Genomic DNA, 27,094 nt, shown 5'->3' with positions numbered 1-27,094 from the left:
CTAAAGAGTGTACCTTCCTCCTTAAAAAAAATTACATATAAATATAGTTTGATACCTCGTTGATAAAACATATTCCACTCAACTTAAACAAATTTTACTATGATATGGTTAATACTAAGCAACATATCATATCGAACATTGAAAGAGTATCAAAGGAACAATTAAAATATCTGTAAAAACTATCACTATCCCTGTTAGGCTTCACTGTACTCGACGTCGGCAGAGCTGCTGCAGCTGATACTAATACTGATGGAGATGCTGAATCAGTTTGATTTTGATACGGAGATATGCTCTCCCACACACACACACTATTCCACACACACACAGATGCTCGTGCTGTTTATAGCGAGCGCACACCCACGTGGCAGTGAAAAGTGGGAGTAGTGGGTGGGGCAGATGGGACGAGGGAGGTGGAGAAGAGGACGACGTGGAGGAGAGCGAAACGGACAGGTTGCATGCAACACGTTCGAGTTGGCTGCAAGGGATAACGGTATCCAGATATCCCAATATCCCATTTTCCTGCCAATGCGTCGGCGCCTCGCCCCCCATCTTCGCCTGCCACGCCCCCCTACCGCCCCCACACTCAACACGCCCCTTTTGGCGTGGCACAATTCGCGGGTTCCGCTGCTCACATTTAACCTTACCAAAGGTTACAATACGGGAGCGGGTCGCGGGAGCGGAGAGAGGAGAGAGCGCCAGTGGAAGAAAGGAGCGCCCAAAAGGAGTGCTGCCGAAATCAGCGAAAGAGAGAGAAAGCCAAAAAGGAGTGGAAGTGGCAGAGGAAGAGGGGGAGCGGCAAAAACAAAAACAATGGGTGACAGCTGCACCAGAGATGCCAACAAATCAAATCAGTGGCTAAGGAGCTAGAAAAGCTAGTACATGCACTGAAAGAAAATCAAAGCATACGTGCATGATTTTCATTGGTAAACTACTTTCATTTCATTAGTAAGCGTAGTTTCATGCACTAAAAACTCGATTATTGGTTAAATGATGATGATTAGGAGCCATCTTTACACTTTATTCAAACAACGAAATTACGAATATTTATCGTCTTAAAAGTCTTTTAAAGTTTTTACACTAATCTCGCGATGGTCTGCAAGATCCAAGGCCTGAGCTCAGCCACATTAGCATAGCCTCCGGGATAAGTGGGATGAGGGTTAGCAACACCAAAGGAAACGATGCCCACAAGCTTGCCGTTGGAGACCAATGGACATCCGGAGTCTCCCCGGCAGGCACTTGTTCCATGACTTGTGGCACATAGTACACTGCTCTTGTTGGGATAGAACTTCCTGCAGGCCTGCTGATCCACTATGTCCACCGAGGTACTGAGCAGGGTTTGCGACATTGGCCTCCTGCGGTCCTTTTTCGTCCTTGTCCAGCCGGAAACCATGGCGGCGGATCCACCACTGGGCACACTATCCGCCAGTGGAATGGGCTGGACATTGGCACCCCAGTGGAGGCGGGAGCTTAGACGGAGAATCACTATATCGTTGGAGTTGGATACCTTATTGTATCCCTCGTGCCGAATGATGCTCTGCACCTTCACCAACTGGCCACCATTGAGCGTCGTCGAGGCTCCCGCTGTCACGGTATAGTTGTTGGGATTACCGGACACCACACAGTGGGCTGCCGATAAGACGGTCCGATCATTGACAATGACAGCACCGCACCGTTTGTTGCCCAGAATGGAAGCCTGCCAGGGCACCTTGGATATGTTCACCGGCTGCGGTCTAGCAATCCTCTCCGGAATCCATTCGGCGGAGATTAGGGCTACGGTTGAGATGAGCAAAGTCAACTGAATGCACATTTTGACTGGAGTTCGAGTTGGAAGTGGCAATACCCAGCTGGGCGAACGCTTTTATAGGTATTCACTTGGCCTTTCCAATTATTGTTGTAATCTACTTATCAAGCAAACTGCATTCTTGAAATAACATTTGTATTTGTATCTATAAGATTTAAATGCAAAACACGCGTTTGCCAGTGTCGAATTACGGAACTTCTTATCTTGAACTTTAAATACTTAAACTGTGTGCTCATATGTTTTTAATATATTTACTATTTTAGAAACTGATGACTCTGACTACTGATTTTACGTACTCCAGAACTACTAATCTATAGAAAAACGTATATCGTATATCCATACAAGGAATAAAAGTTAGACTGCCATCCCTGAGGGGCCAGGACATCAAGGATGAGAGTGAAGGAAGCGGCGGGCGCAGCTGACAGCCGTGAGACGTCTTGATGCCGAGCATTATCCTCGATGATTTCCATTGTGCGCCGACACTTGTTTGCGGAGATTCGTCGAGGATTAGGATTACGACGATTGCAGGATGACGAAGAGTTTAGGCAACACAACGCCTGTCGCTTCTGTGATTTGATTCCGTCACGCGTATTGGTACATGTTACGCAATGCGATTCCGAGCATTTCATAGTCTACTTTCGAGGGCAGGAGTGGGTATCTCCGTAGGCAATCTCTATTGTTGTATCCCAGTTAGATTGTGGGAGTCACAATACGCTGTGCCTTCTAAGAACTACTCATTAAGAAATTTAAAAATAGACTGTGAAACTATCCAAGCATGTTTTATAGGATTTATCCAATCTTGCTTGATTTCGTAACAAGATTTTCCTATAACCTCGACCAATGATGGAAGCTCCATATTTAAAGGGTATCATATTCCTTAATCGATGAGAAGTAGAGTCTTTAGCATGTAGTCCTTCGATAAAACGAAATCGTTTGTTTATTTCGGCTCAAAAGGTTTGTGGAATATAAGTAGATATAAAAGGAAATGAGAATAATACAAAAATAATAATATATTGTACAATATGTTAATGTTATTATTTTCTTATCTCTCTCGTTCTCTCTTTCTTTCTCATACAGCTGCGTAATTCATTTATAATCATAATAATAATAATAATAGTTAATGGATTTTCTTTGCTTCTCGATGCCCCCCATCTTCATCTTCATCTCCATTTCCATCTCCATCGTCATCAACTCATCTCATCGGCGACGGCAACTAATCAGTTAATATATAGTTCTAAGCTGCGTCCTCCTCAGTTACAATTATATTTATCATAGATATTATCTAGTTTTCCACAGTGCTAGCTGGTTGGTTTGTGTTTTCATCGATTTCATTTTTATTTTTTAGACTTTCTCTGGTTGCTGCTGATTTTCCGCTTTAAGTACGTGCGCACAGGAAATAACAATACATAATTTAATATATATCCGCGTGGTCGTGTGTGTATGTGTTTCGGTGTCTTTGTATATATATATTTATATTATGAACGTGTTTAGCGTTGTAAATAAGAAGGAATATCAGGGGCTGGCCAACAGAAGCCGGAACCGATCAAAAAGACTCAGGACGGGGCAAAAAACAAACACTCATACTCATTACATATAGAAATAACAAATAAACTGCTCGAAATGGCATCAAACATCGTTCACCTCGCCCCATTTCGATTCCATTAAAATGCTAAGCTTTTTAAATGCTTTTGCTACATAATTTCACAATCGGTTTTAATACATATCTTATCTTTTCCTTTCCTTTCCTTTCCTTTTCTTTTTCTCTTTTTTTTTTGTTACCTTTGTTAGTTGCCATTTATTATGGGGAATAGTGGATTTGACTTTTATTGTCTTAACTTAAAACTGAAAGTTGTCTTTTACACACAAAAGTTTACACACCATTTAAAATGAGAGAATTATTAATAATAAAACAAGACAAACGTAAAGATTGATTTGACAAGTAGTGTGTTTATATATATGTATAGATATAAATTAGAAAAAATATATAAGTTAACTGCTTCTGGGCGGGTTGTATCCCTCATTCTCTCAGCTACCGAGCTGCGACTCCGACTAACCCGGCTAAAAAACAAACAGTCTGAGTCTGAACAGCGCTGTGCGCCGATTTGGAAAATGCTCTGATCTAGATGCGATTGCGTGGGTGTCTCTGTGTTTTACTGTGTGTGTGATAACTTATTTTACAATAAATGTGTGACAACCACAGTGTGTACAGTGTGTGTGTGTGTTCTTAGTGTTGCCGCTGTTGTTGATGCTGCTCCTGCTGCTTGCCGTGTGTTGAATTATTTCCGATATTAGGCTAATGTGGTTTCGCTTTAATACAGTTGCAGTTCTACTCTGCGGCCGCCGCCGCCGCCGGTTGCTGCTCGGGGAATCCACTGACCTCCGTCTGCTCCACCTGCTGCTGGCCATCGAGCACGTACTGGATGCGCAGACGCATCCGCAGTGTCGCCTAAAAATGTTGGCAGAATTTGCTATTGCTTGAAGTACAACATCGCCAATCACTACTCACATTCGACGTGGCTACCACACGCATCTCCTGCGTTATAACTCCTCCGGGCGGCAGCACGGAACCGGATGGCGTCAGCATCTGCAGCTGGAAACTCCTTTGCACAGCCGCCTGAAATGCATTCAAGAATGTAAATCGAATGTTATTAAAATATGTGATGCAAGCCCACTTACCTGCAGCAAGTACTGATCCAGGGTATTATCTGAGTTATTCGTGGTCGTCATATAGATGCGCATGCAGTCGCTGCCCCTGACCGAAACCAGTTGCACCAGTAGCCCATCCTTGTCCAGCGCCGTCAGCCTGGGACCCTGTGGAGGCTACAAAAAAGAAGAGATAAACAAATGACTGGCGAATGGAAACGGGTGCACCCACCACTACTACGTTGTTGGAGGCAGCCGTGGGATTAAGATCGCCTAGCAGACCACCGGCATGGCCATCGATGAGGTTTGCAACGGGAGCTGGAGCCGCCAGAGGCGCTGATGCAGCCGGTGGGGCTCCCAGTCCACCCAGCATGCTGGCCAAATCGTTGCCGTTTGTGGGTATGCTGACTGAGCTGTCCAGGCCAGATCCAAAGCCGCCCAAGTCCAGGCCACCGAGCATGTTGTTCATGTTTGCCGCACTGCTCTGGTTATTGTCTCCGGCCAGGGCCAGAATGCCACCGCCTCCTCCTCCGCCCGCCGGCGCGACCGTCGTCGTGGACGGAGGCGCGGATAGATCCAAATCGAGCAGATCCAACAGATCCTGATTATTGGAAACGGGCGCCACCACATCGTTCGCATTGCGCGAGTTCTTTTTATGCACGGCATTCGAGAGATCCGTGGCCGCCACCAAATCGCCAGCGCCTCCCGCCGAGAGATCCGTGCTGCCCAGCAGATCCAGCAAAATGTTCTGTAAAGGATTAGGTTGTATATGAAAAGCAGTTCAACGGGTAGAATGCGTAACCCAATGCGTACCGTATTGTCACCAAGAGTGTTCATATTGCTTTCGATAAGTGAGTGTCCGCCACCGCCGCCTCCCTCGACGCCATTTTCAATGACATCGGGACTGTTGTCGTCGAAGGAGCCACCGCCGCTCTCGCCGTTCTGCGAGCTAATCCTGCTGATCTGCATGGCCGGCATCTTCTCCAGCAGCGGTGGGCGCAGATGCTTGTAATGGCCAAAGAGCTGCGTGAACTCCACGCCTCGCTGCTGCAGATCCACATTCAGGTGGCTGCCAAAGGACGTGATCAGTGCCTGGATTTCCCTGTGATGAATAGAGATCATATGAGTTGCGGTATGGATCATCGTGGTGGTCGGATGTGGGTGTACTTACTCCACGCACTGTTGCAAACGCGTGCTTAGCTTGGCTAGGGAGACAAGAGCATATTGCTTGCTTGTGGTCGAGACTTGAGCAGAGGTTAAAAACTTATAATACACAGCGATCAGATCACTCTCAGTGGGCCGTTCAAACTCTGCAAGTTGGAGGCGAGGATTAACAATTGGAACGGGAATGAAACTACCGATTGCTTACCATCCTCGTTGGCGCCGTACATGAAGAGATCGCCGTACTCGCCTATGGCCCAGACGGCAACCTGCAGCAGCGGCTGCTTGTCCTCGCAGTGATTGGCCACCTGCAGCGACTCCCAGAAACGGTTCGTGATGTACGTCTGCTCCGGGACGGGACTGCTGGACACCAGCTGGATGGTGGAGGAGACGACGTCGTCGCGCACATAGTTGCCGGCCGCAATAAGCACGCTCAACTGCGTGTCCAGATGCCAGCGCGTGGTCGGGGAGTAACGCTCGGCGGCCAGGATCATGCCCGAGCTGCACTGCGCCTTGAATTCGGCGTCCGCCTTCTCGAGGAAGAGCAGCAGCTCCTTGGTCATTGTACGTATGTTTTGTGCATTGATCAGCGCAAACGACAGCTCCATCGCCCGCCGACGGATCGAGACGTCCGGATCCTTGAGGCACTCCAGAATGGTGGTGCGATGCCGCTGCACCGCCGACGTGTCCGCGTGCACCGTTCGCAGCAGCGTGTTCAGCGCCACGTACCGTATGTTCTTGTCCGAGTTGAGCAGGAATCGTCCCAGGATATTGACGGCCAGGACGCGCAATCCACCCTCCGAGCTGTCGGCAAAATGAAATCTCTCAGTTTGCAAACCAGAAGAAAATCAAAAGAAACAAACCACTCACCGTATATCCATGATGGAGAGCACGGTCTCGTAGAGGATGGTGTTGCCCACATTCTTGCTCGTCTCCGTGTTGGTGGCCACCTGGGCCAGGATGTCGTTCATCGCCTCGGAGGCATCCGGATCATTGTGGCCCAGGATGCGCAGCAGTCGCAGGATCTTCACCTGCAGGAACGGATCGCTCACGCCGCTGACGTCGTGCTCCGGCGAATAGCCGCCCAGGATCAGGTTCTTCAGGATGCGCACCAAGTTCGGCACAATCTGGGGGTCATTTACACACAGCGATATATGAAAATGCATTGCGAAGGTCTCTAACTTAATGCGGAAAATACGGAAAAGTTTGTGACAGTGAGCGTATAATAAAGGGTGTGCAATTGTGAGGAGTGTGCGTTTCGTGTAAAGGACAAAGAACTATAGGAACTGCAAGTGTGCAAATGAAACGAGGAAGTTCTAAGGCCCGGCTCAAAAAACTCTTGAGACACGGTCATCTACGAGAAAACCCTTTATGTACAGGTCGTGTGTGTGGGGGGAAATCCTAACAAAAATTGCGTGTAGATCAAAGCCTCTTGGCCAAAAGTGAAAAGTGAATTTCCGCTGGCCATGATTATGTATATGTCCGTGCAAGCGAAATGGTTGTATGGATCACAGGATTTATACAAATAGCAGGAGATTATATACGATCAGCTGCAGCTGATCAAAGCAAGGGATATATATAGCTATTAAAGCAGTTACGCAAGCTGTTTTTGGGATAATTCTGATAGTCCATATTTAAATTAAATTGTCTTTAAAGCAAACGGTTTTCAAATGACATTCTGTACTGTTTTAGATAACCGAAGATAGATAATGGAAGACCGATAAGATAAATATATTATCAGCATCTTGTTATCAAAAATAGTTTATAGTTGCTATCATGAGATAACCAACCCTTTTTAAATAATTTTTGATTGTATTTAAAATGTTGGTACTAGTGCATTATTTAAATGGCAAGCAAGTCATTTCAACAACCGATTTGGATTCATACAAACACTATAGATATCGCTGGCTAGGACATATACATAGGCAACACAGCATGAAACTCTTACAAAATTATACTTTTTACATGTTTATACATAGTGTGGGGTATTAGGTAAATATAGAAGGCGTTACAGGTATATTTTCTAGTTAGGCGCAACAATCATACCTCTCGATTTCCGCTATCCTGGCAAGCAAATTACAACAAATTTCATTTTGTGTTTTGCGCGGTATTCGAATTCGATCAAAAACAAACAAGCGTTAAAAAATCGTAAGTATACAGGTTGATCGAAACGATAAGGAGTGTGGGGTGTGTTTCAAAAATCGCCAAAGTAAACGAAAAGATACGTTTTTTCGGGGTTATATATACATACATATATATACTGTATAAATATATATGTATATGGGCAAAATGGGTGATAGCGGGATAAAAATATGGTTTATAATTATGGTACATCGACTACGGCTAAATGGCAAATGGGCGCGATAATTGTACACAAAAATTGCTTTGGTTTGCAACCCGCTTTTTGGGGGCGTTTGCCTTTTCAATTTCTCGAGCGCCACATGAATGAGGAGGATAAAAACCAGATGCAGCAGGAGCAGCAGCAGTGGCAGTTGATGAAGTAGAAAGCCTCTGCCGCGTTAACAAATTCCGAGGACTTGACTCCGCCGCTGGCAACGCGTCAACTTACCTTCTTGAAATGCATCAGCGTGTCCGAACTGTTCTCGCACATCTCCGTGATCAGCGTAACGCCAGTGATCAAAATTCCTAAAGCAGCAGGTATTAAAAATTAGTTTGCGGTGCAATAAATAGTTTACTAAAGGTAAACCTACCATGATTCTTCTCGCTGAGCAGGGAACGCGTGGCCGGCAAAAAGATCTCCATCAGCTCGGGCACACGACGGATGACGCGGAAGGCGCACAGCGTCGCCTTCTTGCGAATGTACGTGTTCGGGGACTTCATTAGACGCTCCACCTCGCTGGCCAGATCCCGGGCCATTTCCGGTGAGGCGATCGCACCCAGAGTGCACAGGGCCAGGCCCACGACGAACTGCGTGGAGCTGTTCAAGTCGCTGCGATTGTGAGATGGTGTAATAAGTTGGTAAGTGGCAGTTGAATGCAAAATCAGATCGCCGCAAAGCTTACTTCTTCAAGCAGTTGGTGATGAGCAGGTGGACATCCTGCCGCTCATCCAGCAGCAGCATGGCGCCCAGGTAGCCGATCCGCTTGTCTGTGAACCGCGTGCTGGCCGTCAGCTTAAGGCACTCCAGTTGGCCAAAGTGAGCCGGATAGCCGAGCATATGTATGTACAGCAGCTTGGCAATGTTGCGACAGCTGTGGGCGCATATGGTTAACATTATTTAGTATCTATGTAAATTGCAATCGGGCTGGCATGACTCACCGCCAGACGGAGTCCTCCTCGCGGAACGTGCTCCGTATGTAGGCGCACTCTTTGTTGACCACCGCCCGCTCCTCGGCGGCGGTTCTGGCGGCGCGAATCTGTCGGATGAGGTCGCGCAGGCGTGTGGGCGTGGGCATTCTGACTGTGGGCGGGAAATGGAAATGAACATGTTGATTAGTCGGGTTTCGTCTGGCCGTTGATCTCTCTTAACCGCCTGCTAACTAAAGTTGCATCTTGTATTTCACTTCAAATCAGAAATCAGATATTACAAAGAGTTTCAAAAACACTATTAGCTATATTCATAATCTACCAAGTGGGGTTCCCAGTTTGGCACTTACCCCTCTCCACCGCCTCTGTGAATGCTTGCCGTATGGTGGCCATATTGAAGGCTGGATTAAATCTGCGGAGGGAAAGGTTAAATAGGTTTATATGGGGATAGTCCTGGGGATGTGGGGACTGCAGTCTAGGATCCTACCCATGCTCGGAGTTCATTGTGGCGGCGAGAAACGTTGAATCACTTGTGTGGCAGCCTTTTGTCCGCTCCTTCTTTTATTTGTTTTTTTATTTGTATTTGTCTTTTTATTTTTATTTTTATTTTTGTTATTATTATTATGTTCTATTATGCCTGGATGTGTTAACTATTTGCCGGCCGATGTGCTCTTCTGTTTTCTTTTTGTTGCTGGGCGGCGGTGCAACAACACAAATTAGCGAAACGAACAAACGGTTTTTCCTCTGCAGATCTTCCACGCACACACCTGCACTCCCACACAACACGCACACCAATACACACACAAACACACACACGGGGAACAACAGCCGGCCGCTATTTTGTTGCACTTGCTCTCTAACTCTCTCTCCCTCTCTCGCTTGCTCTCTTTCAGAGCTAATGGAATTGGAAAAAATAAGCTGAATTGTTTAAATAAAAGCAGTGACAATTACCGCTGACATGAAGTAGATCGCTGTTGTTATGAAACTGACATCTCAGATGCGTGCGAGTGTGCGTGCATGTGTGTGTGTGGACTCAAACAAATACGTTTGATCTCTCTTTCTGGCCAAGGCAACAACAAATTACTGTGCTTTATTCACTTCAGTTGGGAGCGCAATGCAAATTGATTAAATGATTAATGCACACACAGACATACAGAGAGGCATCCACACGCGCGCAAAGGGTTTCCAATGTCCAATTGGAAAAGGAGAAGCAGTAAGGCCAAAAAATCCAACTTGTTTACTGCTGTCCACTTAATATTTTATTAACTGAACTGGGCAAAAAACGAAAACAGCTGCCACCGATAGCATAACTGGCATACATACATACATATCGATTGCATTTAAAGTCATGAAATAACGTCACTTCTATATAGTAGTATATAGTATAGTTAACACGTAGGGTTTTTTTCATGCGAGCTTTCCTCGTTTGTTTTCAATGTGATTTTTCGCCTGCTAATTTATGCGACTCACTGGAAGGCCCACACACACACACACACAAACACGCACACACATGCATGCCTTTTGGGCCAACAAGAAAAGGGCAGGAAAATCTATGGCACACTTTTCAACGAGCACTTCCGTTTTAACAATTTAGATGCATTGACGGACTTGCAGGCGTTACATTTTTTTTGTTAATGGATGGCCAGGAAACGCGTCAGCTTTTAAAATACAAAATTTAACAACGCGACAAAAACTAAAAAAAAAATTTCAACACACGGGCCGTCGTCGCAAGTACACGCACACACCTTTGCTTTTAACTGGAATGATTCTGCAATTAATGCCTATTCTAGCACTGCATTTACGCTTTAGCACATGTTCGCTGGGCCAACTTTGCGCTGGTTAATCACTATTTTAAACGCCACAAAATCAACGTAACAAGTAAAAAAAAATGTTTCGTCGAGAATATGTTGATGATGAGCGCAACAGTGGTAGTGGGTGCGAGCGAGAGCGCGATATTTACAAGCAGTGTGCCCAAAAAGCACTAACGCGTTGCGCTGAAAGGCGTTAGTGTGTTTGGAGCCCACAGTGGGTGTCAGCGAACAAGAATGAGAGTAAAATCTAATGCAAATAATTAAACATACATGTTTCAAATAAATAGCTTTACAGCACTTATGTGTATGTTAATTATTTATCTACCAGATAAAAGTTTGATTGTTTAAGACAAAGGCGAAGGCTTAAAGTAATACAAAGGAATTGTGTTTAGATAGGAAATAACCAAATTAATTGTTGGTCTTCTTATTAAGTATAACATAGCAAAACTATAAAAGAATTTGTATTTCAAAGAAGTTTCATATTCCTTCAGTTAATTTGATTCTCTTATCAAAGTAAAACATGCACTTTTGAATATTTCCATTTCACTGTATTTTATCCGCAACAACTCACATGGAATGCAAGTAGAATAGTGGAAGTTTCGACACAATAAAAGACATAATAGGAGGACAATAAATTGCATTAAAATTAGCATTCGCAGCCAACACGGGGTGATTCAACGTTTTTCTTTTGCCATACCAGCGCACATATAAAAAAATACCGCTACGCAAAGCAGTCAGCGAACGGTCACACTGCGATAACGTCATTTTTGAAACACACTTTCAAAAGTTTCATTTTCCAAATATCGACTGGCGAATGTTATAGGCAATTTGCGAGTACCGGGCGGGATTTCATCTCACCTGCGATTGTTCTCCGGCGGCAGAACGCTCCAGTCCTGCTCGTAATACGGATACATGGTGGCTTCTCACTGGAGCACGGAACTAAACCGACTGGAATGGGAGCGGGAGTGCGTTGGGTATGGGAATGGCAGCGATAAGCGGCGAGTGCTCCACATAGGCCTTATCTAATGTACACTAATAGTTAACAGGCAACGCTCTGCTTTTCTGTAGCTCTAGGTCTAGCTATCTAGCCCTAACTGGCGGCCGATCATTTCCAGTCCGAGCGGTGGAAACTCCTGCGGAAGACTGACGATTCCAGTGCCACTCACCAGGTGTTGATTTTCTTTTTTTTTCCTCTGCCTTTGCTTTTTGGTGGCACACACAGCACTTATCTATCGGCCGGGCTGATAATGGTAATAATGCTCCCCGCGCCGTGAGAACAACACAATCCCGGCTGGTTGTTTCTTTCGCGGTTCGTTTTCATTCGGTACGGATAAGCGGAGCCCCATTGACAACCGCCATATCGAGGTGTAGTGCGAGTGCAGTGCTGTTAGATAAAGCCGCAACTCTCCCGACTTTGGTGGACCTCGAATCGCCCACACACTCTTTGGCTAACGATTCACCATGACAGCTGCGAATGAATTTAGTTTTATTAAATTTTCGGGACCAAAATACCCAAGTATCTGGGTTATTAATAGAGAATTCCAATAATTAAAAGCGAAATTGTAATAAATAGATTACATATAATCGAATTTCCTAATCAAGATACTTTTTCAATGGGTTACCTATATAAAATACGATGTATTTACAAACTTCTAAAAAATTTCCCTGCCAGGCATAGTTATCTAATAATTACGAATCCTTGCACTTGTTTGGCTAATAGGCATTCTCTGTCATTGTAACAATTGTATTTGTAATTCGTTGTCCTATGCAGAAGTCTCTTAGCTTTCTAGCATTGTTTTCTTCATTTACAAGCTTTAGTTTACCGAGAAGAAATCCAGTTAAGGCCTTTGAAGATAAAGCCGCATATTTAGCAATGTACAATTGGTATCTCACAATCTCCCCGGCTAATTACAAATAAGCGTTATCCTAAGCCCTAAACTTACAAAAGTACAAGTCTAATTAAAGCCAGGGGGGGCCGACTACCAGGCCCGTATCTTCTCCTTGTCTTCTAATCATTTTCTCGCGGGGGCCGGACCACCGCATGTCGTTTGATGGCCTCCACCAGCCACTTGATGCCCTCGTCCACGCCCTCGCCGTGCAGCGCGGATACGGGAATGGTGAGGCAATCTCGACGCCCTATAAGGGCTCCAGCCTGCTGGAACACAGGCTTGATCTCCCGCACGCCCATTACATCCGGCAGATCCTGCTTGTTGGCCAGGATGAGCAAAGGCACTCCGGACAGCAGTTCGTTTTTGATCATCTTGTCTATAGAGGGTGAGGCATATATGAGATTTTTAAAGAGCATGTATATGTATGCGGCTAGTTTTCTATCAAATAGTGCGAGTAATAACAAAGATCATCTTATAAAAATGAGATGACACCATGAAGAAAGCCGAGTATTGTTTAAGGGATAAGTTCAAAGACTACTTTCACTTACCAAAGATAATCTTGGACTCATCCATGCGCTCCCTGTCGTTGGAATCAATTACGTAGATGACGCCATGCGACTCCTGGTAGTACTTATCCCACAGAGATTGCAGCTCCTGCTGGCCCCCAAGATCCCAGAAGTTGAGGCGCACGCCCTGGACGTCGATGGTGCCGATGTTGAGGCCCACCGTCGTCGTGATCTTGCTGGGATTAAGGCCCTTGTAGTTCCGCGTGAACGTGGTCTTGGCGGCCTCCAAGTAAGTCTACGTGGGCACAGGTGTTAGTTTCCGATTGGACAAATCAGAGGCTATAGATGGATGATTAGGCTGCCTACCGTTTTGCCAGCATTGTCCAGGCCCAGGATCACCACGCAGTAGTCGTCCTTCTGAGTCATGTACTTGTAGAAGCCGTGCATCAATGTGTACATCGTATTGTCTTTTTGGCCAACATAAAACAAACTTAAATTGTTGACTGCACTGCTAGCGATGGCACTGCCAGCGGCTGGGGCGGCGCGATAGTATCGAGTGGGCAAGGGCAACGGGAAAGTAGCTAGAAATTTAATGTCAAATCAGGAAAGGGTTACATTTATAATTATATTTTATTGCACAATAACATAAGCTATTCAATGTAAAACAATAATGATAAAAATGTTTTAAAAGTCTTTTCTTTACCACCATGATGGCATTTTTTACATAGCTTTATCAAATAGAAATACATTATCTAAGGCAATACGCAATACATAGAATCCATCCCTAAAAGTGACCATACTCGGAAGTTTTTTCCGGATTTGCAGTCTGGCAACGCTACCACCCGTACGCTTGTGTGTGTGTCCGTGTGCGTGCGTGTTTTTTTCGACTTTTCCATTGTATTTTTTGTGGCTTGCAAATTGAAAAAAGTGGTTTCACGTAGGATTTAAGTCGCCACAAAGAACACATCAGCTATGTCGCTATCGAGCCTGCTGCCCACGCCGACGAACGCGGTCTGGGATCGGGAGGACGAGCGTCGCCTGGCCGCCCGTGGAGCACCAAAGATCGGAGCCCTGGTCTCCGCCAAAATCGCTGCTCCGCCGTACGGACAGCGCAAGGATTGGGTTCCGCACACGGAGGCGGACTTCGGCGATGGCGGCGCCTTCCCGGAGATCCATGTGGCGCAATATCCACTAGGTGCGTTCCTACTTGTGCTAATACCACTTTCTCTTTGGTTCCAGACGATGTCGTCGTAGTTTGGTGGTGCACATGGATTTCTCGTGAGGGAAATACCCATTAGCACCACATTAGGTTAAAGGGTTGCTGTAGAAGTTTGGCTTGCGTAGGTCTTTGACCTTTTTAAAGCGTACATCTGTATTAATGATCAGTATTTTGAAGCGTGCCATATTCAATAAAACAATTCTTCCGTCTCCTTCTTCTTGACAGGTCTGGGAGCACCAGGAAATGTGGGCAAGAAATCGGATGCTCTGGCCGTTCGCCTGGACGATAAGGGAAAGGTCAAATACGATGCCATAGCGCGCCAAGGACATGGCAAGGACAAGATTGTGTACTCGTCCATTTCGCAACTGCTGCCGGCGGAGGTGTTGGCTGAAGATGCGGATGAACTACAGCGCCCAGACGAGGAAACGGTAATGGAGACGACGGAGGAGACGCGCCTGGCGCTGGAGAAGCTGACCAACCAGAAGATCACCTCAGCGCTGCCCGTGCGCCATGCTCAAAAGGCGGGTCCCGCCCAGTACATCCGGTACACACCCTCGCAGCAGGGCGATGCCTTTAATTCGGGCGCCAAGCAGCGTGTTATCCGGATGGTGGAGGCGCAGCTCGATCCGATGGAGCCGCCAAAGTTCCGCATCAACAAGAAGATTCCACGAGGGCCTCCATCGCCTCCGGCACCTGTCCTCCACTCACCATCACGCAAGGTGACGGTCAAAGAGCAAAAGGAGTGGAAGATCCCGCCCTGCATATCGAACTGGAAGAACGCCAAAGGTTCGACCCAATACATAACTTATATCATCTTTATGTTGCTAATTGTAACTTTGCCTCGATTTCAGGTTATACCATTCCCCTGGACAAGCGTCTGGCTGCCGATGGACGTGGTCTGCAGCAGGTGCACATCAACGAGAAGTTCGCCAAGATGGCCGAGGCGTTGTACATAGCCGATCGAAAGGCGCGCGAGGCGGTCGAGGCACGCGCCCAGCTGGAGAAGAAGCTGGCCCAAAAGGAGAAGGAGAAGAAGGAGGACATGCTGCGTATGATGGCGCAGCGGGCTCGTGAAGAGCGAGCAGGACTACGCAATCCGGAGGCAAACGAGCCATCAGGACCGGGAGCTGGAGGAGCCGAGGCGCGTGAACGCAACGACTTGCGGGCGGAGCGACAAAGGGAGCGCCAGCGCGATAGAAACCTGCAGCGGGCGGCACCTGAAAAGCGATCGAAACTGCAGAGGGAGAGGGAGCGTGACATTTCCGAGCAGATCGCTTTGGGTTTGCCCGCCAAGAGCGCTGGCAACGGTGAAACCCTCTTTGATCAGCGTCTCTTCAACACCACGAAGGGCATGGACTCCGGTTACGGTGATGACGAGGCGTACAACGTGTACGACAAGCCGTGGCGCGATTCCAATACCCTGGGCGCTCACATCTACCGACCCAGCAAGCAGGCGGATAGCGATAACTACGGCGGTGATCTGGATGCCATTGTAAATACCAAACGTTTCGTGCCAGACAAGCAGTTCTCCGGTGCCTCCAGGGATGCGGCCGCTGGTCAGAGGAGTGGACCCGTCGAATTCGAGAAGGAGGAGGATCCCTTCGGTCTGGATCAGTTCTTGAACATGGCCAAAAAGGCGCCCAAGCGAGCCGAGGAGAAGAATAACGAGCGCAGCAGCCATTCGGATCGCAAGCGAAGCAGGCGCGATTAGATAAAAGCTTTAGCGTGAGGATCAGCAATCATCGTTGTACCGTCATCATCATCGCAAACACTATCATCATTCATCAACCAAACCAACTTTTTTTAACTACTCCAACAACTTGGCGAGAATTTCAATAATAATCACAGGATCTTGACATAACATGATTGTGTACTTACGGGTGGCTTCCTCTTACTTGGCATTAGTCATCCTCCAATTTTCCGCCTTAAGGAATCGCAACCAGAATCACCAACTGGACAGTGGCAATTGGTATCACTGGAGTGACCCCATCCGGCGATGATTGCATTGCCATGGACGTGCGCATCTATGCGGGTAGAAGTATAAGCCGGGGGACTAAAAGTATTTGCTTCCGGATCTCTAATATAATACCAATATATAATAGTATGCTAGTTACTTTGAAATTATGAAGGCCATCTTTTTGGCGCCATTGAATCAAATAATAAAGTGACCAGGTTATGCCAATAAGCTTTTCAACTGACTTTTTTGTATGTTATAGCACTCTATTTAATTTCTCAGATTATTTGGAAGCGTGTATACATTTATTTTAGAAACAACTAACCCTAAAACCCTATTTATAACAATTATTGCTTAATTTAAATGATTCAATTTGTTCGCTAGGAAAGTATATAATAAAAAACAAAAGATATACCTCATTTTCGCCAGTATTTTTGGAGCAGCTTTTTCGTCTGCACGTGCGCTGGTCACACTGTGTGACATTGAGTTGACTTTAGTTGCATTAGTTTAATTGCAATTTTACTCGATTTATTCGCAAACAATTGAGCAGCCCAACGCCGAAACTCGCACGGCAACAGTCCACAACACCATCCGCCGCATCCCGGAGAGAATGCGCTGTCCTCGCGGCGAACTCCACGGATTCAACGGGTTCTAGCGGCCGCGAGGTGTTCCGAGGAGCTCTGGGATTCTAGTACCACCTCCTCCACTCCGCCGAACCACAACAAACGATCCCAACCGATCCGATATTATGTAAGTTGAGCGTGCCCGCGTCGTGGTTGGTAAACAACCATCATATCATCGGAGGACAGCCCTCCATTTCATTGGCCAAGGAGCAGTAATCCCATATTATATTGCCCTCGCAGCTGACCTTCCTAGAACCAAAATAAACTTTAATAACCAACGTTGTAAACAAATATGCATGTATGCACGTATGTCTATAGGCAAGGGAATCACGATTCTATGTATGCTTGCGAGCTATAGTATATGTATTGTGTTATAGATTCTATAGAAACGTGGGAAATTACAGATAGTTAGCCCATTTAACAACTGAATAATAAGAAAATAAATCAGTAGCATTTGTATCTGTACCAATCTTATATTCTTATCATTTGCAGAACTTACCGGCAAAGGATCCACATTCGCGATGCGTTCTCGCAGCAATTCGGGCGTCCGTTTGGACTACTACCAGCGCATAGTGCATCGGCTGATTCTGGCCCACCAGGAACCGGTCACCGGTCTCTTTCCCGCCTCCAATGTGAACTCGCACGCCTGGATCAGGGACAATGTGTACTGCATCCTGGCCGTTTGGGGCTTGTCCATGGCGTACAAGAAGATTGCCGACCAGGACGAGGATCGGGCCAAGTGCTACGAGCTGGAGCAGAGCTGCGTGAAGCTGATGCGCGGCCTGCTCATGGCCATGATGAACCAGAAGGACAAGGTGGAGAAGTTCAAGATGACCCAGAGCCCCTACGATTCGCTGCACGCCAAGTACTCCAGCAAGAACGGCCTGCCCGTGGTCGGCGACAATGAGTGGGGTCATCTGCAGATCGATGCCGTGTCCCTGTACCTGCTGATCCTGGCCCAGATGACGGCCTCCGGTCTGCAGATCGTCTTCTCCCTGGACGAGGTGTCGTTCATCCAGAATCTGGTCTTCTACATCGAGTCGGCCTACTCGATTCCCGACTACGGCATTTGGGAGCGCGGCGACAAAACCAATCATGGTGAGCATTCTATTCCTAGGAAGGCATTGTATAAATTGGTTCTACAGAAAATTGGTTATGATTCATCAATAGTTTTGTATACATTGTTTCTTATCTTTCATATTGTTTGGCGTTTATCGAAAACAATATTTTTGATAAAGAAAACCATTTCAATTCAGTTTTAATCAAATGAAACAAATAGTACGGCCAAATGGATATTAACAAGTTCATTATCTTATCTCGCAAAGAGGAAAGAAATCAGCATAATCATAATTTGCAATTAAATAAATCTGATTAGATAAACGTTAACATGCACACACAATATTCCAGGTGAACCGGAGCTGAATGCCAGCTCCATTGGCATGGCCAAGGCGGCCCTGGAGGCCATGAACGAGCTGGATCTGTTCGGAGCCCGTGGCGGTCCGGCCAGCGTGATCCATGTGCTGGCCGACGAGGCCCACAAGTGCCAGGCGGTGCTCCAGTCGATGCTGCCCCGCGAGTCCAACAGCAAGGAGTTGGATTCCGGACTGCTGTGCGTCATCGGCTTCCCCGCCTTCGCTGTGGACGATGCCCAGCTGATACACAACACCAAGGACGCCATTCTGTCCCGACTGCAGGGCAAGTACGGCTGCAAGAGATTCTTGCGCGATGGCTATCGCACACCGAAGGAGGATCCCTCCAGGCTCTACTACGAGCGCTGGGAGCTGCGCATGTTCGAGAACATCGAGTGCGAGTGGCCGCTATTCTACTGCTACCTAATCCTGTTCCACGCCTTCCAGAGCGACAAGCGGGCGGTGGAGGAGTACGCCAGCCGGCTGGAGAAGATCATGGTGCGCTCCGAAGATGGTATTCTGCTTGTACCTGAGAGCTATGCGGTGCCGCAGGACCTGGTGGGCTTTGAGTATCAGAAGCCGGGTTCGCAGGTCCGCGAAGTGGTCGGTCGGTGTCCCTTCCTGTGGGGCCAGTCTCTATTCATCCTCGGAAGATTGCTGCAGGAGGTGAGCATTTGTCTTGCTACAGTTCTTAGCTAGGCCCTACAAAATCATTATACCTTTTATGTGAAATTTCTTCCTTATCTAAAGATTGGTTTAATCGAACTGTTTATTATTTGATTAGGGATTTCTGGCTGTGGGCGAGTTGGATCCCTTGAATCGTCGGCTGGGCGCTCAAAAGAAGCCGGACGTCGTCGTCCAAGTGGTCATCATTGCCGAGGACAACGAGATCCGCGACAAGCTGGCCGAACACGATCTGCACGTGCAGACGATCGCGGAAGTGGCACCCATCGAGGTGCAACCCGCTCGAGTGCTGAGTCACCTGTACACCTACCTGGGCCGCAACAGGAAACTGGGATTGAGCGGCAGGAAGTCCCGGGATGTGGGCATCCTCAGCACCAGTAAGCTCTACTCGCTGAAGGATCGCATCTTTGCCTTCACCCCGCAGGTGAGTGACAATGAAGTCCAGTTGGCCTTCTCGGATTACCCAAGCAACCCGGCCACCCCTTTCCTGAATCCCCAGACCTCCCAATGCTCTATGTTTTTATATATTTTCCATTGTACTTTTGGTCAGGGATGCAAACCGCTCTAGACATAGGAATCGTATTGGCTGGGTTTTCAACAAGTATCATATTTAACAATAATTATTAACATGTGTAGCTTTGAAAACAGCTTATTAAACCAATAATAATGGATATAAGTTATGAACTGTACTCTTTGGCAAGACTTCTTTAGCTCGGAGACTTGCAAAGTACATAATCCTGAATGAATAGTACTTAAAAAGAGCGAAAAAGAGGATGAAACTATTCAAGTCATTGTATGATATGCCAAGTTAATGTAGTAGATCGGTTTGCATCCTGCGACTCCACGATTGACTTATGATTTCTACCGTTTATTACGCATCAGTTCGCCGACCTGTCGCGCTTCTATATCGCCTCCGATAACGAACTCATGATCGACATCCTCAAGGGCGAGATCAATTTCCTCAAGTCCGCTTGGGATCTGCTGGGTCGTCCGCTGGTCACCCTGGTGCTGAAGCGCATCCATCTAGGTCGGTCAACGCGGAGGCAGAGAGCCGTGAATCGTTTATTTCACTCCATGTCTTTATTTAACTTTTTGATTTCTATTTATCTATTGATTTATTGATCTATTGTTTAATGTGCGCGGGTTATTTTATGCTCCCCACCCCCCGACTGTTTTACTCCCCATATCTTTTTGTGAATTGCTCTGTTGAATTGATTAATTTGCAAGGGTTTGCTTTTGGTATTGGTATTGGTATTGTTTATCAATTAATTGACACGCACACTCGACCCACACAAATGCACACACACTCGACTCGTTAACTCTATCAAAAATGAATCGGTTGCTCAAGATCTGGAATCTCTTCAAAGTCTCTTCAAATGCTTTGTCTTCCAAAAATAACTGCTATACCCACAATTGAGCTTGACCCAAAGTTGATTCCCAGTTTTGGGCAGCTGGTTCTGCAAATTAGTTACTTTACTGTCGGCTTCTTAGTTGTCTACCGCTTTTAGTTAACTTTAGTTTGGTTATGGTAATATACGCACACACTCCACCATATATGCTATGTATATACTGTATAAAAGTTAATCACACTTACTTTACCTTAAATATCTCGTACATGCAATTGCGGTCTAAGTAATGGTGAGCTAAACGCCTTTCCAGCATTCCAAGTTGATTACTTAAGCCGCAAATATATTAATTTTTAGTTAAACGTAGCTTTAGTTTAGCTATTTTATTTATCAACGCGCTGCTCTGGACTTTTATTCCCCTATAATTTCCATTCCCATGCCCCCCTGAAATCCTTGATAATTGGCCAATGAAATGTCGAAAGAAGAGTGAGATTGAAAATCGAAATCGAAATCAAAAAACCAAAAAACATCCTTTCTTCTCTTTATTTTATCCCAAATAAATGTAATGAATATACACAACAACAACAACTACAACAACTGCAACAACAACAACCACACAACTCACACAGCATATCGACTATGAAGAATATTATACAACACGCGATCCCGATTTGCTTGCCAGCAATTTTACCACAAATTTAGCATTCTTGACCAACAATTGGCGCCACATGTTGGGCAGGCCGACAATCACACTAATGGCAACCCACTATATGCTAGGTAACTACCCGAAATCAACAAACAACTAAACAACAAATTGTAAAAACAAAAAACCAAACCACCCAGCTCGATTCTGCATTGCCACCCAAAATACCCCGATCCCCAAGTCAAAATCCGATTCCCACTTTGCACCCAAATGGCAAACACACTCGATTCCAGGACCCAGAACCCACTGCATAAGTTCTATATACTCCCCCTTACACACAAAAGCCAAACAATTGATACTGATACTACGATCTGTGATTTGTGATCTGTGATCTGTGATCTTTGCTCTGTGACCTGTGACCCCTGCTTGTGTCTGCTTCGTAAATGGCCTGACTGCTGCTGCTCTTTCTGCTCGCTTTTCTCAGTGTACTTACTATCCTTTATTGCTATTTTCTCTCTGTGACCCTATGAACGCCTACATATATCTTGTGAAAGTTATCTACAAAATTAGTAGTATAAATTGAGAAAAACAATACCATTAGATCCAATGACATTATAAAGAAAGTAAGCTGCCATCAGACTCCGATCACTTTCTTCAAGATATTTAGCCAGCCATTCAGGCTGGTGTGGTAAACACCCTAAGCTTTCCCTGGATTCCTGGACTTCTGACCTATCTACACACTGTCTCATGACTTAACTATGCGCCATACAGTACCACAGACCGAAGACGACTAGAGGGATACACAGCATTTGGACAAACTCTCAAAAAGTAGACCCTTAAAGGCTGATGACCTCAGACAAATACAGAACACTACTCTGCGTAAATAACCCCACGTGTGAATAAAACGATTACTGAAGTATTTGCACTGCATTTGGCTTGCACCTAACTCTAAACGCAGACTAATTGCCGATGGTGCTGGAATCCTGTGCTTCTATCTATCGGTTACCAGTTACCTTGTTGTATTTTGTGTGACTAACCCGTAGCTCTTAAGCGGCGCTCCTAACCCAATCCACAACCGAGCATCCCAGCCAGATCATGATCCACATACTCATTGCTATGAACCAAACACTATGCCATGAACACAATGCTAACAAGATTCACTTGGATGCGCTGCGGAATCCACAGATCAGGACAAGATTCCGCTGGCCATGATCCAGACGATGAGGAAACTGAAGTCCGGCTACATCAACGGCACGCGCGTGATGCTGGGCAGCCTGAAGGACTTCCTCAACACCTCGGCCATCACGGATCTGAGCTTTCTGGGCAGCACGGAGGACGGCTATCCGGACCGCCTGCACCCGGATGTGCAGACCTACCTGGATGAGCATCTGCTGCGCTCGTTCAGCAATCGCAGCACCATGAACCTGCGGGGCGGTCAGCTGCGTCCGCGGACACTGAGGCGTCGCATGTCCTGCAAAGGAGCCATCAAGAAGACGCGCTCCATCAACGTGGACTGTGAGTGCTTGGTGGCCTTTGATGCCATAGTATTTTTGATTATTAATGCTGTTGCCATCGTCTTTCAGCCGACAACCTGGGCATGGAGGGACCTTCTCCGCTGACGGAACGTCGCCTGTCCTCGATTGTGCCGCCTCCGTGGCTGCAGGCCAACAAGCAGAGCCACGTCAGTGTGTTCGCCACGACGCCGGAGGAGGGACCCACCAGCTCCCCGCTGAGCCTGGGCAACGAGCTCATCCGGGAGAACATCTATCCGGTGGATCCGCACCACAGTCGCTCGGCGATCGACAGACGCAGCGAGTTTGTCCGCCAGCAAGAGAGTTAGTCTCCCTTTTTGTCCTTCACTTTACACTTAATCTTAAGTTTTAATGCAAGGGCTAATGTATTTTCAATATTTGATTCACTTTTGCAATGCCACTGAATTGCATTCAGTGTATTCTTTACATTAGTTAGTTTAGTTAGTTGACTACTTTGAGTTAATATTAATCTTAATTTGTATACTTTTGCTAATTTTTCGTTTTGGCTCCTGCCTTCTGTTTTCATTCATTTCTTATGTATAATTTCGATTGGCCCACCTTCGTTCCGATCTGCGAATTTGATAGTAACAGTGCCCAAAATTCTCATACAACGCCATCGTGCCGAAACCAACTTCGCGGACACAGAGGTGGAGGAGCTGATTGCGATGCTGCGCGAAACGGAGAATCTCGAGGAGCAGGGCGACATCCTGCAGTACCTGGTGGACACTCAGGGCCTGGACTTCAATACGGGTGAGCTCACACTTCGAGTAAACGATGCCACACTCCACTTGAAACTAGGTTCTGGGCAGCTTTGCTTCTCAATCGGATGTGCGTTTCAATGGGTTGAGAAAACACCCGCGGAACATGTACACTACATACACAACTGCTCTACAATTGCCACAAAAAGCACATGCACTTGCCAAAAAGACACGCAAATACTCACACCGCTAAACACTCGGTTAACTTTAAACTGGAGGTTAGGAGGTTTCAGTTTTCAGATGGTTGCTACAACAGTTGGAGTATCTCTTCTTCATGATATGTATATTTATTTAAATGCTTAGAAGAACAAGAAAGTTTTATTGTAATAGTAGATAAATAATCGGCGATTTGCTGTGCAGAAAACTCCCAACTGTTGTAGGAGATCTTAAGTGATAGGAAACTGCTCCCTAGATGGAGCTAAAAGTCGGCATTGAACCACTTACTTAGCATTTGCTGTACTCACTCCGTTGTTTTTACCCCGTACTCCTGTCGTTTTTGTCTCGTGCCTCGTCCTCCGTATCGTAATCGTACCGTACTCCTGCACGGCGCTTAACAGCCGGCCTGGGATTCAAGAATAAACCGGAGGATAGTGGCACACCCACCTCGAATGCCAGTAACGCCGGTAAGTCCGTCGATCCGTCTTGTGTTGAATGTTGTTGTTGTGCGGGCTTTGTATCCATTGGAATCCCGGTATATCGGTTATCCACTTCCTATCCATATCCCACTCCCCTCTCCAGACACTTGTATACCCTATACCCTCCCACTGATTGGCATTGAAAGCGATTCGTGAGCTCTATGTACCTATTACCCCACACATGGTATCCATTCCCTATTTGTTTCCTTTTTTTTTTGGTGTGACATGCCATCTGAACTGCTGCATCATCGCTTTGCTTTGGGTTATTGCTTTTTACTTTATAATTTCCATAAATAATATTTTAATAATGGTTCTAGTACAAGCGAACTTCTTCTGCCTATTAATTATACACATCATTATGATGATAAAATGATCCAATTGCATTATTTGTAATGATTAGAAGTTCGACTGTATTTGCCTGTATTAAAACTGTTTTAAGTTATGTCTCAACTAGCACTATTAATCTCACATTTTGGCCATGTTTTTCTAACGTACTTTAATTCTTTAACATTTTATTTTATTTTCTTCGCCCGACCACGCATTTAACGCCACATGAAACACACGTACATTCCGCATGATCCTCGCGCGCACCAACTTACATTAACCCAAATTACAACGATTTCCCATTTCTACGCCCACAACCCAACTCAAAACCAAATCCTAACCCGACTAACCCAATCCATAACAAAATCCATAACCCGGGAATGAAACCCGATCAAAACTAAAGAGCTCGAGCAAGCGTTTGTGGATGATGTGGTGCTGGAACTGGCTGGTGGTGGTGCTGCAGGTGCGGGTGCAGGTGCAGGTGCAGGTGCAGGTGCAGGTGATGGGGCCAAGAAGAGCCCAACGATTGTCCTGCCCACGGTGATCATCGATGCTGCTACAATTCCAGCCGGCACTGCCACCGATCCGGATATCGCAGCTCATCCGAGTGCCGCCACCGCCAACAGCAATACCCAGTGCATCGGCAACACTAGCAACGTTAGCAACGTTAGCAGCAGCAGCAGCAACATCAGCAACCACAACAACATGAGCCCACATGAGAATAACCACGATTCTTCCCAATCCGAAGGCATGCTCGAAGAGGGACGCGTGGTGACCGTGCGGGATCTGCTGAAGGGACTCTACGAGAAGGCCTGCCAGCAGAAGCTCTGGGGACTCGTCCGTCACACGGCCGGCATGCTGGGCAAGCGGGTGGAGGACTTGGCCAAGGCGGTCACGGATCTGCTCGTCCGGCAGAAGCAGGTCACCGTCGGAATGCCGCCAAACAATGAGCACACCATTACGGCGCCGCTGCCGGAAGTCGAGCTGCGTCAGCTCATCCACGATGTGAGTAATGCAATCGCGTTCAATGGAGAGATTACCTACTAACATGTGTGCCCATATGCATCCAGGCCTATGGCGACGATGAGAGTACGGCGATGCTGACGCAGGAGCTGATGGTCTACCTGGCCATGTTCATACGCACCGAGCCGCAGCTGTTCCACGAGATGCTGCGCCTGCGCGTCGGCCTGATCATCCAGGTAATGGCCAAGGAGCTGTCCCGCACCCTCAACTGCGACGGCGAGGCGGCGTCGGAGCATTTACTTAACCTCTCGCCCTTCGAGATGAAGAATCTCCTGTACCACATACTCAGCGGCAAGGAGTTTGCCGTCAGCAGCGGTGAGTGGGCAGCCGCCCAAAGACTTGCAAATTCAATATTTTAATATTCTCCCCATCTGCCAGTGGCGCGTGGCAATCTGTCCATTGTGAGCTGCAAGAGCAGCCGCGTCAGCAAGAAGAGCCAAATCGGTCTGGGCGATCCGGAGGGCGAGGACGCCCTGATAGCCACCATTGACGACAGGCAGGGCCAGTGGCTGCGCCGCCGGCGGCTGGACGGCGCCCTCAATCGTGTGCCCCGCGACTTCTATTCGCGCGTGTGGACCGTGCTGGAGAAGTGCCAGGGTCTGGCCATCGAGGGACGTGTCCTGCAGCAGAGTCTCACCCAGGAGATGACGCCGGGCGAACTGAAGTTTGCGCTGGAAGTGGAGACGGCTCTCAACCAGATACCGCAGCCCGAGTACAGGCAGCTGGTGGTCGAGGCCCTAATGGTGCTTACGCTCGTCACCGAGCACAATATGGTGCCCACTCTGGGTGGCATCATCTACGTGGAGCATCTGGTGCACAAGGCCAATCAGCTGTTCCTCGAGGATCAGCGCAAGGTGCAGGGCGATGCCACGCTGTGCTGCGCCAAGATCAAGGACGGCAAGGAGCAGCAGCAGGCCGCCTCCGGCATGCTTCTCTGCGGCGGTGCCGCCTACATATGCCAGCACCTCTACGACAGGTGGGTGAAGACATCTAAACCGCTGATTGCCCTACTAATCATTGACCATCTATTGCAGTGCTCCCAGCGGCAGCTATGGAACTATGACCTACATGTCCCGGGCGGTGGCCCTTGTGCTCGACTGTGTGCCCAAGCACGGCGAGATGGAGTGCGCCATCTCCTGAAGCGGTCGGCGTTCAGTTGACTTAATTATAATGCCAAATCTCTGCAACTCTGGATACGTCCGTTCTTGTTCTCGTTCTCGCTCGCACGCAGCCTAGCGTCACTCGCTCCGTCTCTCTCTAAATCGATCGATCCTGCCTCTTTTTGCTGTCTCTTTCCTTCTGACCGCTGACCTCTGACCCCAAGCCCAAGCCCAACGACACTTTCAGTCAGAGGGCGCATGTATATATTCTTTTGACCGACGACCTCTTCCCGCCCCCGAAAAACACTTTGTTACCGTGTTCGTTTTGTTCTGACCAAAAATGAAATGTAAGCCAATTTGAAATGGTATTAACCCACATATGTATGTGCGTACGTACATATGTGTTGAGACCTTGGAAAGATACTCCATAAACTACACCCCAGAAACGATCCTAACCCCAATCCCACATTTAGTAAGCCAACTCACGCTGCTCGATACAGATTTGTGTTTTGTACTGGCGGCTGTTTTACAGCGACAACTATTTTGATTGTTTTAACTTTTGTATATTTAAATGACCTTATTTTATATATTATATTATACGTTTGAATTGTAAAGTTGAACGCGCAGCAAGTTTTACAATAAAAATGTGTTTGCAATGTTCGACAAGTCTTTCAATCTGCCATTCTTTGCAGCAATCTGCGTGGTTTTCCGATTTCAAATACCTGACAAAGAGGAATTTTGGCCACAAAATAGAAAATAAAAGCCC

General features: G+C 46.9%; 5 protein-coding genes and 1 long non-coding RNA gene across 19 annotated transcripts; 3 read left to right on the top strand and 3 right to left on the bottom strand.

The window, feature by feature from the left end:
* Positions 1-976: 976 nt before the first annotated feature.
* Positions 977-1,818, bottom strand: LOC122624639 (trypsin alpha-3-like). Its single transcript, XM_043804298.1, has one exon. It carries the CDS (start codon positions 1,805-1,807, stop codon positions 1,073-1,075), a length of 735 nt encoding a protein of 244 aa, XP_043660233.1. The 5' UTR covers positions 1,808-1,818; the 3' UTR covers positions 977-1,072.
* Positions 1,819-3,111: 1,293 nt separating this feature from the next.
* LOC122623249 (AP-1 complex subunit gamma-1) lies at positions 3,112-11,748 on the bottom strand. Of its 4 annotated transcripts, none has more exons than XM_043802273.1 (15): positions 11,542-11,748; positions 9,223-9,284; positions 8,885-9,026; positions 8,629-8,817; positions 8,317-8,555; positions 8,175-8,251; positions 7,652-7,669; positions 6,476-6,732; positions 5,814-6,409; positions 5,616-5,754; positions 5,258-5,546; positions 4,677-5,192; positions 4,478-4,621; positions 4,308-4,415; positions 3,112-4,247 (listed from the first exon to the last, which is right to left on the bottom strand). In XM_043802273.1, exons 1-15 carry the CDS (start codon positions 11,595-11,597, stop codon positions 4,128-4,130), a joined length of 2,952 nt encoding a protein of 983 aa, XP_043658208.1. In that variant the 5' UTR covers positions 11,598-11,748; the 3' UTR covers positions 3,112-4,127. The 4 variants fall into 4 exon arrangements, with proteins under 4 accessions (XP_043658208.1, XP_043658210.1, XP_043658209.1 ...); XM_043802275.1 differs by lacking the exon at positions 11,542-11,748 and adding an exon at positions 9,360-9,501; XM_043802274.1 differs by lacking the exon at positions 7,652-7,669.
* Positions 11,530-12,272, top strand: LOC122623251. Its single transcript, XR_006326389.1, has 2 exons — positions 11,530-11,657; positions 11,723-12,272. It is a non-coding gene; the product is annotated as an uncharacterized LOC122623251 (long non-coding RNA).
* On the bottom strand, positions 12,153-13,605 carry LOC122623250 (ADP-ribosylation factor-related protein 1). Its single transcript, XM_043802277.1, has 3 exons — positions 13,445-13,605; positions 13,121-13,373; positions 12,153-12,948 (listed from the first exon to the last, which is right to left on the bottom strand). The coding sequence occupies exons 1-3, from the start codon at positions 13,535-13,537 to the stop codon at positions 12,692-12,694; spliced, it is 603 nt and encodes a 200-aa protein (XP_043658212.1). The 5' UTR covers positions 13,538-13,605; the 3' UTR covers positions 12,153-12,691.
* A 300-nt stretch (positions 13,606-13,905) lies between these two features.
* LOC122625118 (puff-specific protein Bx42) lies at positions 13,906-16,158 on the top strand. The gene is made up of 3 exons (XM_043805033.1): positions 13,906-14,273; positions 14,523-15,083; positions 15,149-16,158. Exons 1-3 carry the CDS (start codon positions 14,051-14,053, stop codon positions 16,006-16,008), a joined length of 1,644 nt encoding a protein of 547 aa, XP_043660968.1. The 5' UTR covers positions 13,906-14,050; the 3' UTR covers positions 16,009-16,158.
* Positions 16,159-16,707: 549 nt separating this feature from the next.
* On the top strand, positions 16,708-26,988 carry LOC122625116 (probable phosphorylase b kinase regulatory subunit alpha). Of its 11 annotated transcripts, none has more exons than XM_043805029.1 (13): positions 16,708-17,001; positions 17,367-17,972; positions 18,282-18,949; positions 19,068-19,391; positions 20,943-21,090; positions 22,142-22,471; positions 22,540-22,791; positions 23,080-23,238; positions 23,804-23,869; positions 24,954-25,210; positions 25,276-25,543; positions 25,607-26,204; positions 26,263-26,988. In XM_043805029.1, exons 2-13 carry the CDS (start codon positions 17,396-17,398, stop codon positions 26,366-26,368), a joined length of 3,753 nt encoding a protein of 1,250 aa, XP_043660964.1. In that variant the 5' UTR covers positions 16,708-17,001; positions 17,367-17,395; the 3' UTR covers positions 26,369-26,988. The 11 variants fall into 11 exon arrangements, with proteins under 11 accessions (XP_043660964.1, XP_043660959.1, XP_043660963.1 ...); XM_043805024.1 differs by having other exon boundaries at positions 24,609-25,210; XM_043805028.1 differs by having other exon boundaries at positions 23,074-23,238.
* The last annotated feature ends 106 nt before the right edge of the window (positions 26,989-27,094 follow it).

This window comes from Drosophila teissieri, chromosome X (genome assembly GCF_016746235.2).
Source record: "Drosophila teissieri strain GT53w chromosome X, Prin_Dtei_1.1, whole genome shotgun sequence".
NCBI lineage: Eukaryota > Metazoa > Arthropoda > Insecta > Diptera > Drosophilidae > Drosophila > Drosophila teissieri.
The sequence above is the reverse complement of the archived record's forward strand: the minus strand, read 5'-3'. Positions and strand labels throughout refer to the sequence as shown.

Coding starts and splice junctions, on each gene's coding strand:
- LOC122624639 (XM_043804298.1), bottom strand. CDS start 1,807: ATGTGCATTCAGTTGACTTTGCTCATCTCAACCGTAGCCCTAATCTCC.
- LOC122623249 (XM_043802273.1), bottom strand. CDS start 11,597: ATGTATCCGTATTACGAGCAGGACTGGAGCGTTCTGCCGCCGGAGAAC. Junction 5,547..5,615: donor CGTTTGCAACAGTGCGTGGA/GTAAGTACACCC, acceptor TATTCATCACAG/GGAAATCCAGGCACTGATCA. Junction 4,416..4,477: donor TGGATCAGTACTTGCTGCAG/GTAAGTGGGCTT, acceptor AATGCATTTCAG/GCGGCTGTGCAAAGGAGTTT.
- LOC122623250 (XM_043802277.1), bottom strand. CDS start 13,537: ATGTACACATTGATGCACGGCTTCTACAAGTACATGACTCAGAAGGAC. Junction 13,374..13,444: donor TGGACAATGCTGGCAAAACG/GTAGGCAGCCTA, acceptor GTGCCCACGTAG/ACTTACTTGGAGGCCGCCAA. Junction 12,949..13,120: donor TGAGTCCAAGATTATCTTTG/GTAAGTGAAAGT, acceptor CACCCTCTATAG/ACAAGATGATCAAAAACGAA.
- LOC122625118 (XM_043805033.1), top strand. CDS start 14,051: ATGTCGCTATCGAGCCTGCTGCCCACGCCGACGAACGCGGTCTGGGAT. Junction 14,274..14,522: donor TGTGGCGCAATATCCACTAG/GTGCGTTCCTAC, acceptor TCTTCTTGACAG/GTCTGGGAGCACCAGGAAAT. Junction 15,084..15,148: donor GAACTGGAAGAACGCCAAAG/GTTCGACCCAAT, acceptor CCTCGATTTCAG/GTTATACCATTCCCCTGGAC.
- LOC122625116 (XM_043805022.1), top strand. CDS start 17,396: ATGCGTTCTCGCAGCAATTCGGGCGTCCGTTTGGACTACTACCAGCGC. Junction 18,950..19,067: donor TCGGAAGATTGCTGCAGGAG/GTGAGCATTTGT, acceptor TTATTTGATTAG/GGATTTCTGGCTGTGGGCGA. Junction 22,792..23,073: donor GTTTGTCCGCCAGCAAGAGA/GTTAGTCTCCCT, acceptor CGAATTTGATAG/TAACAGTGCCCAAAATTCTC.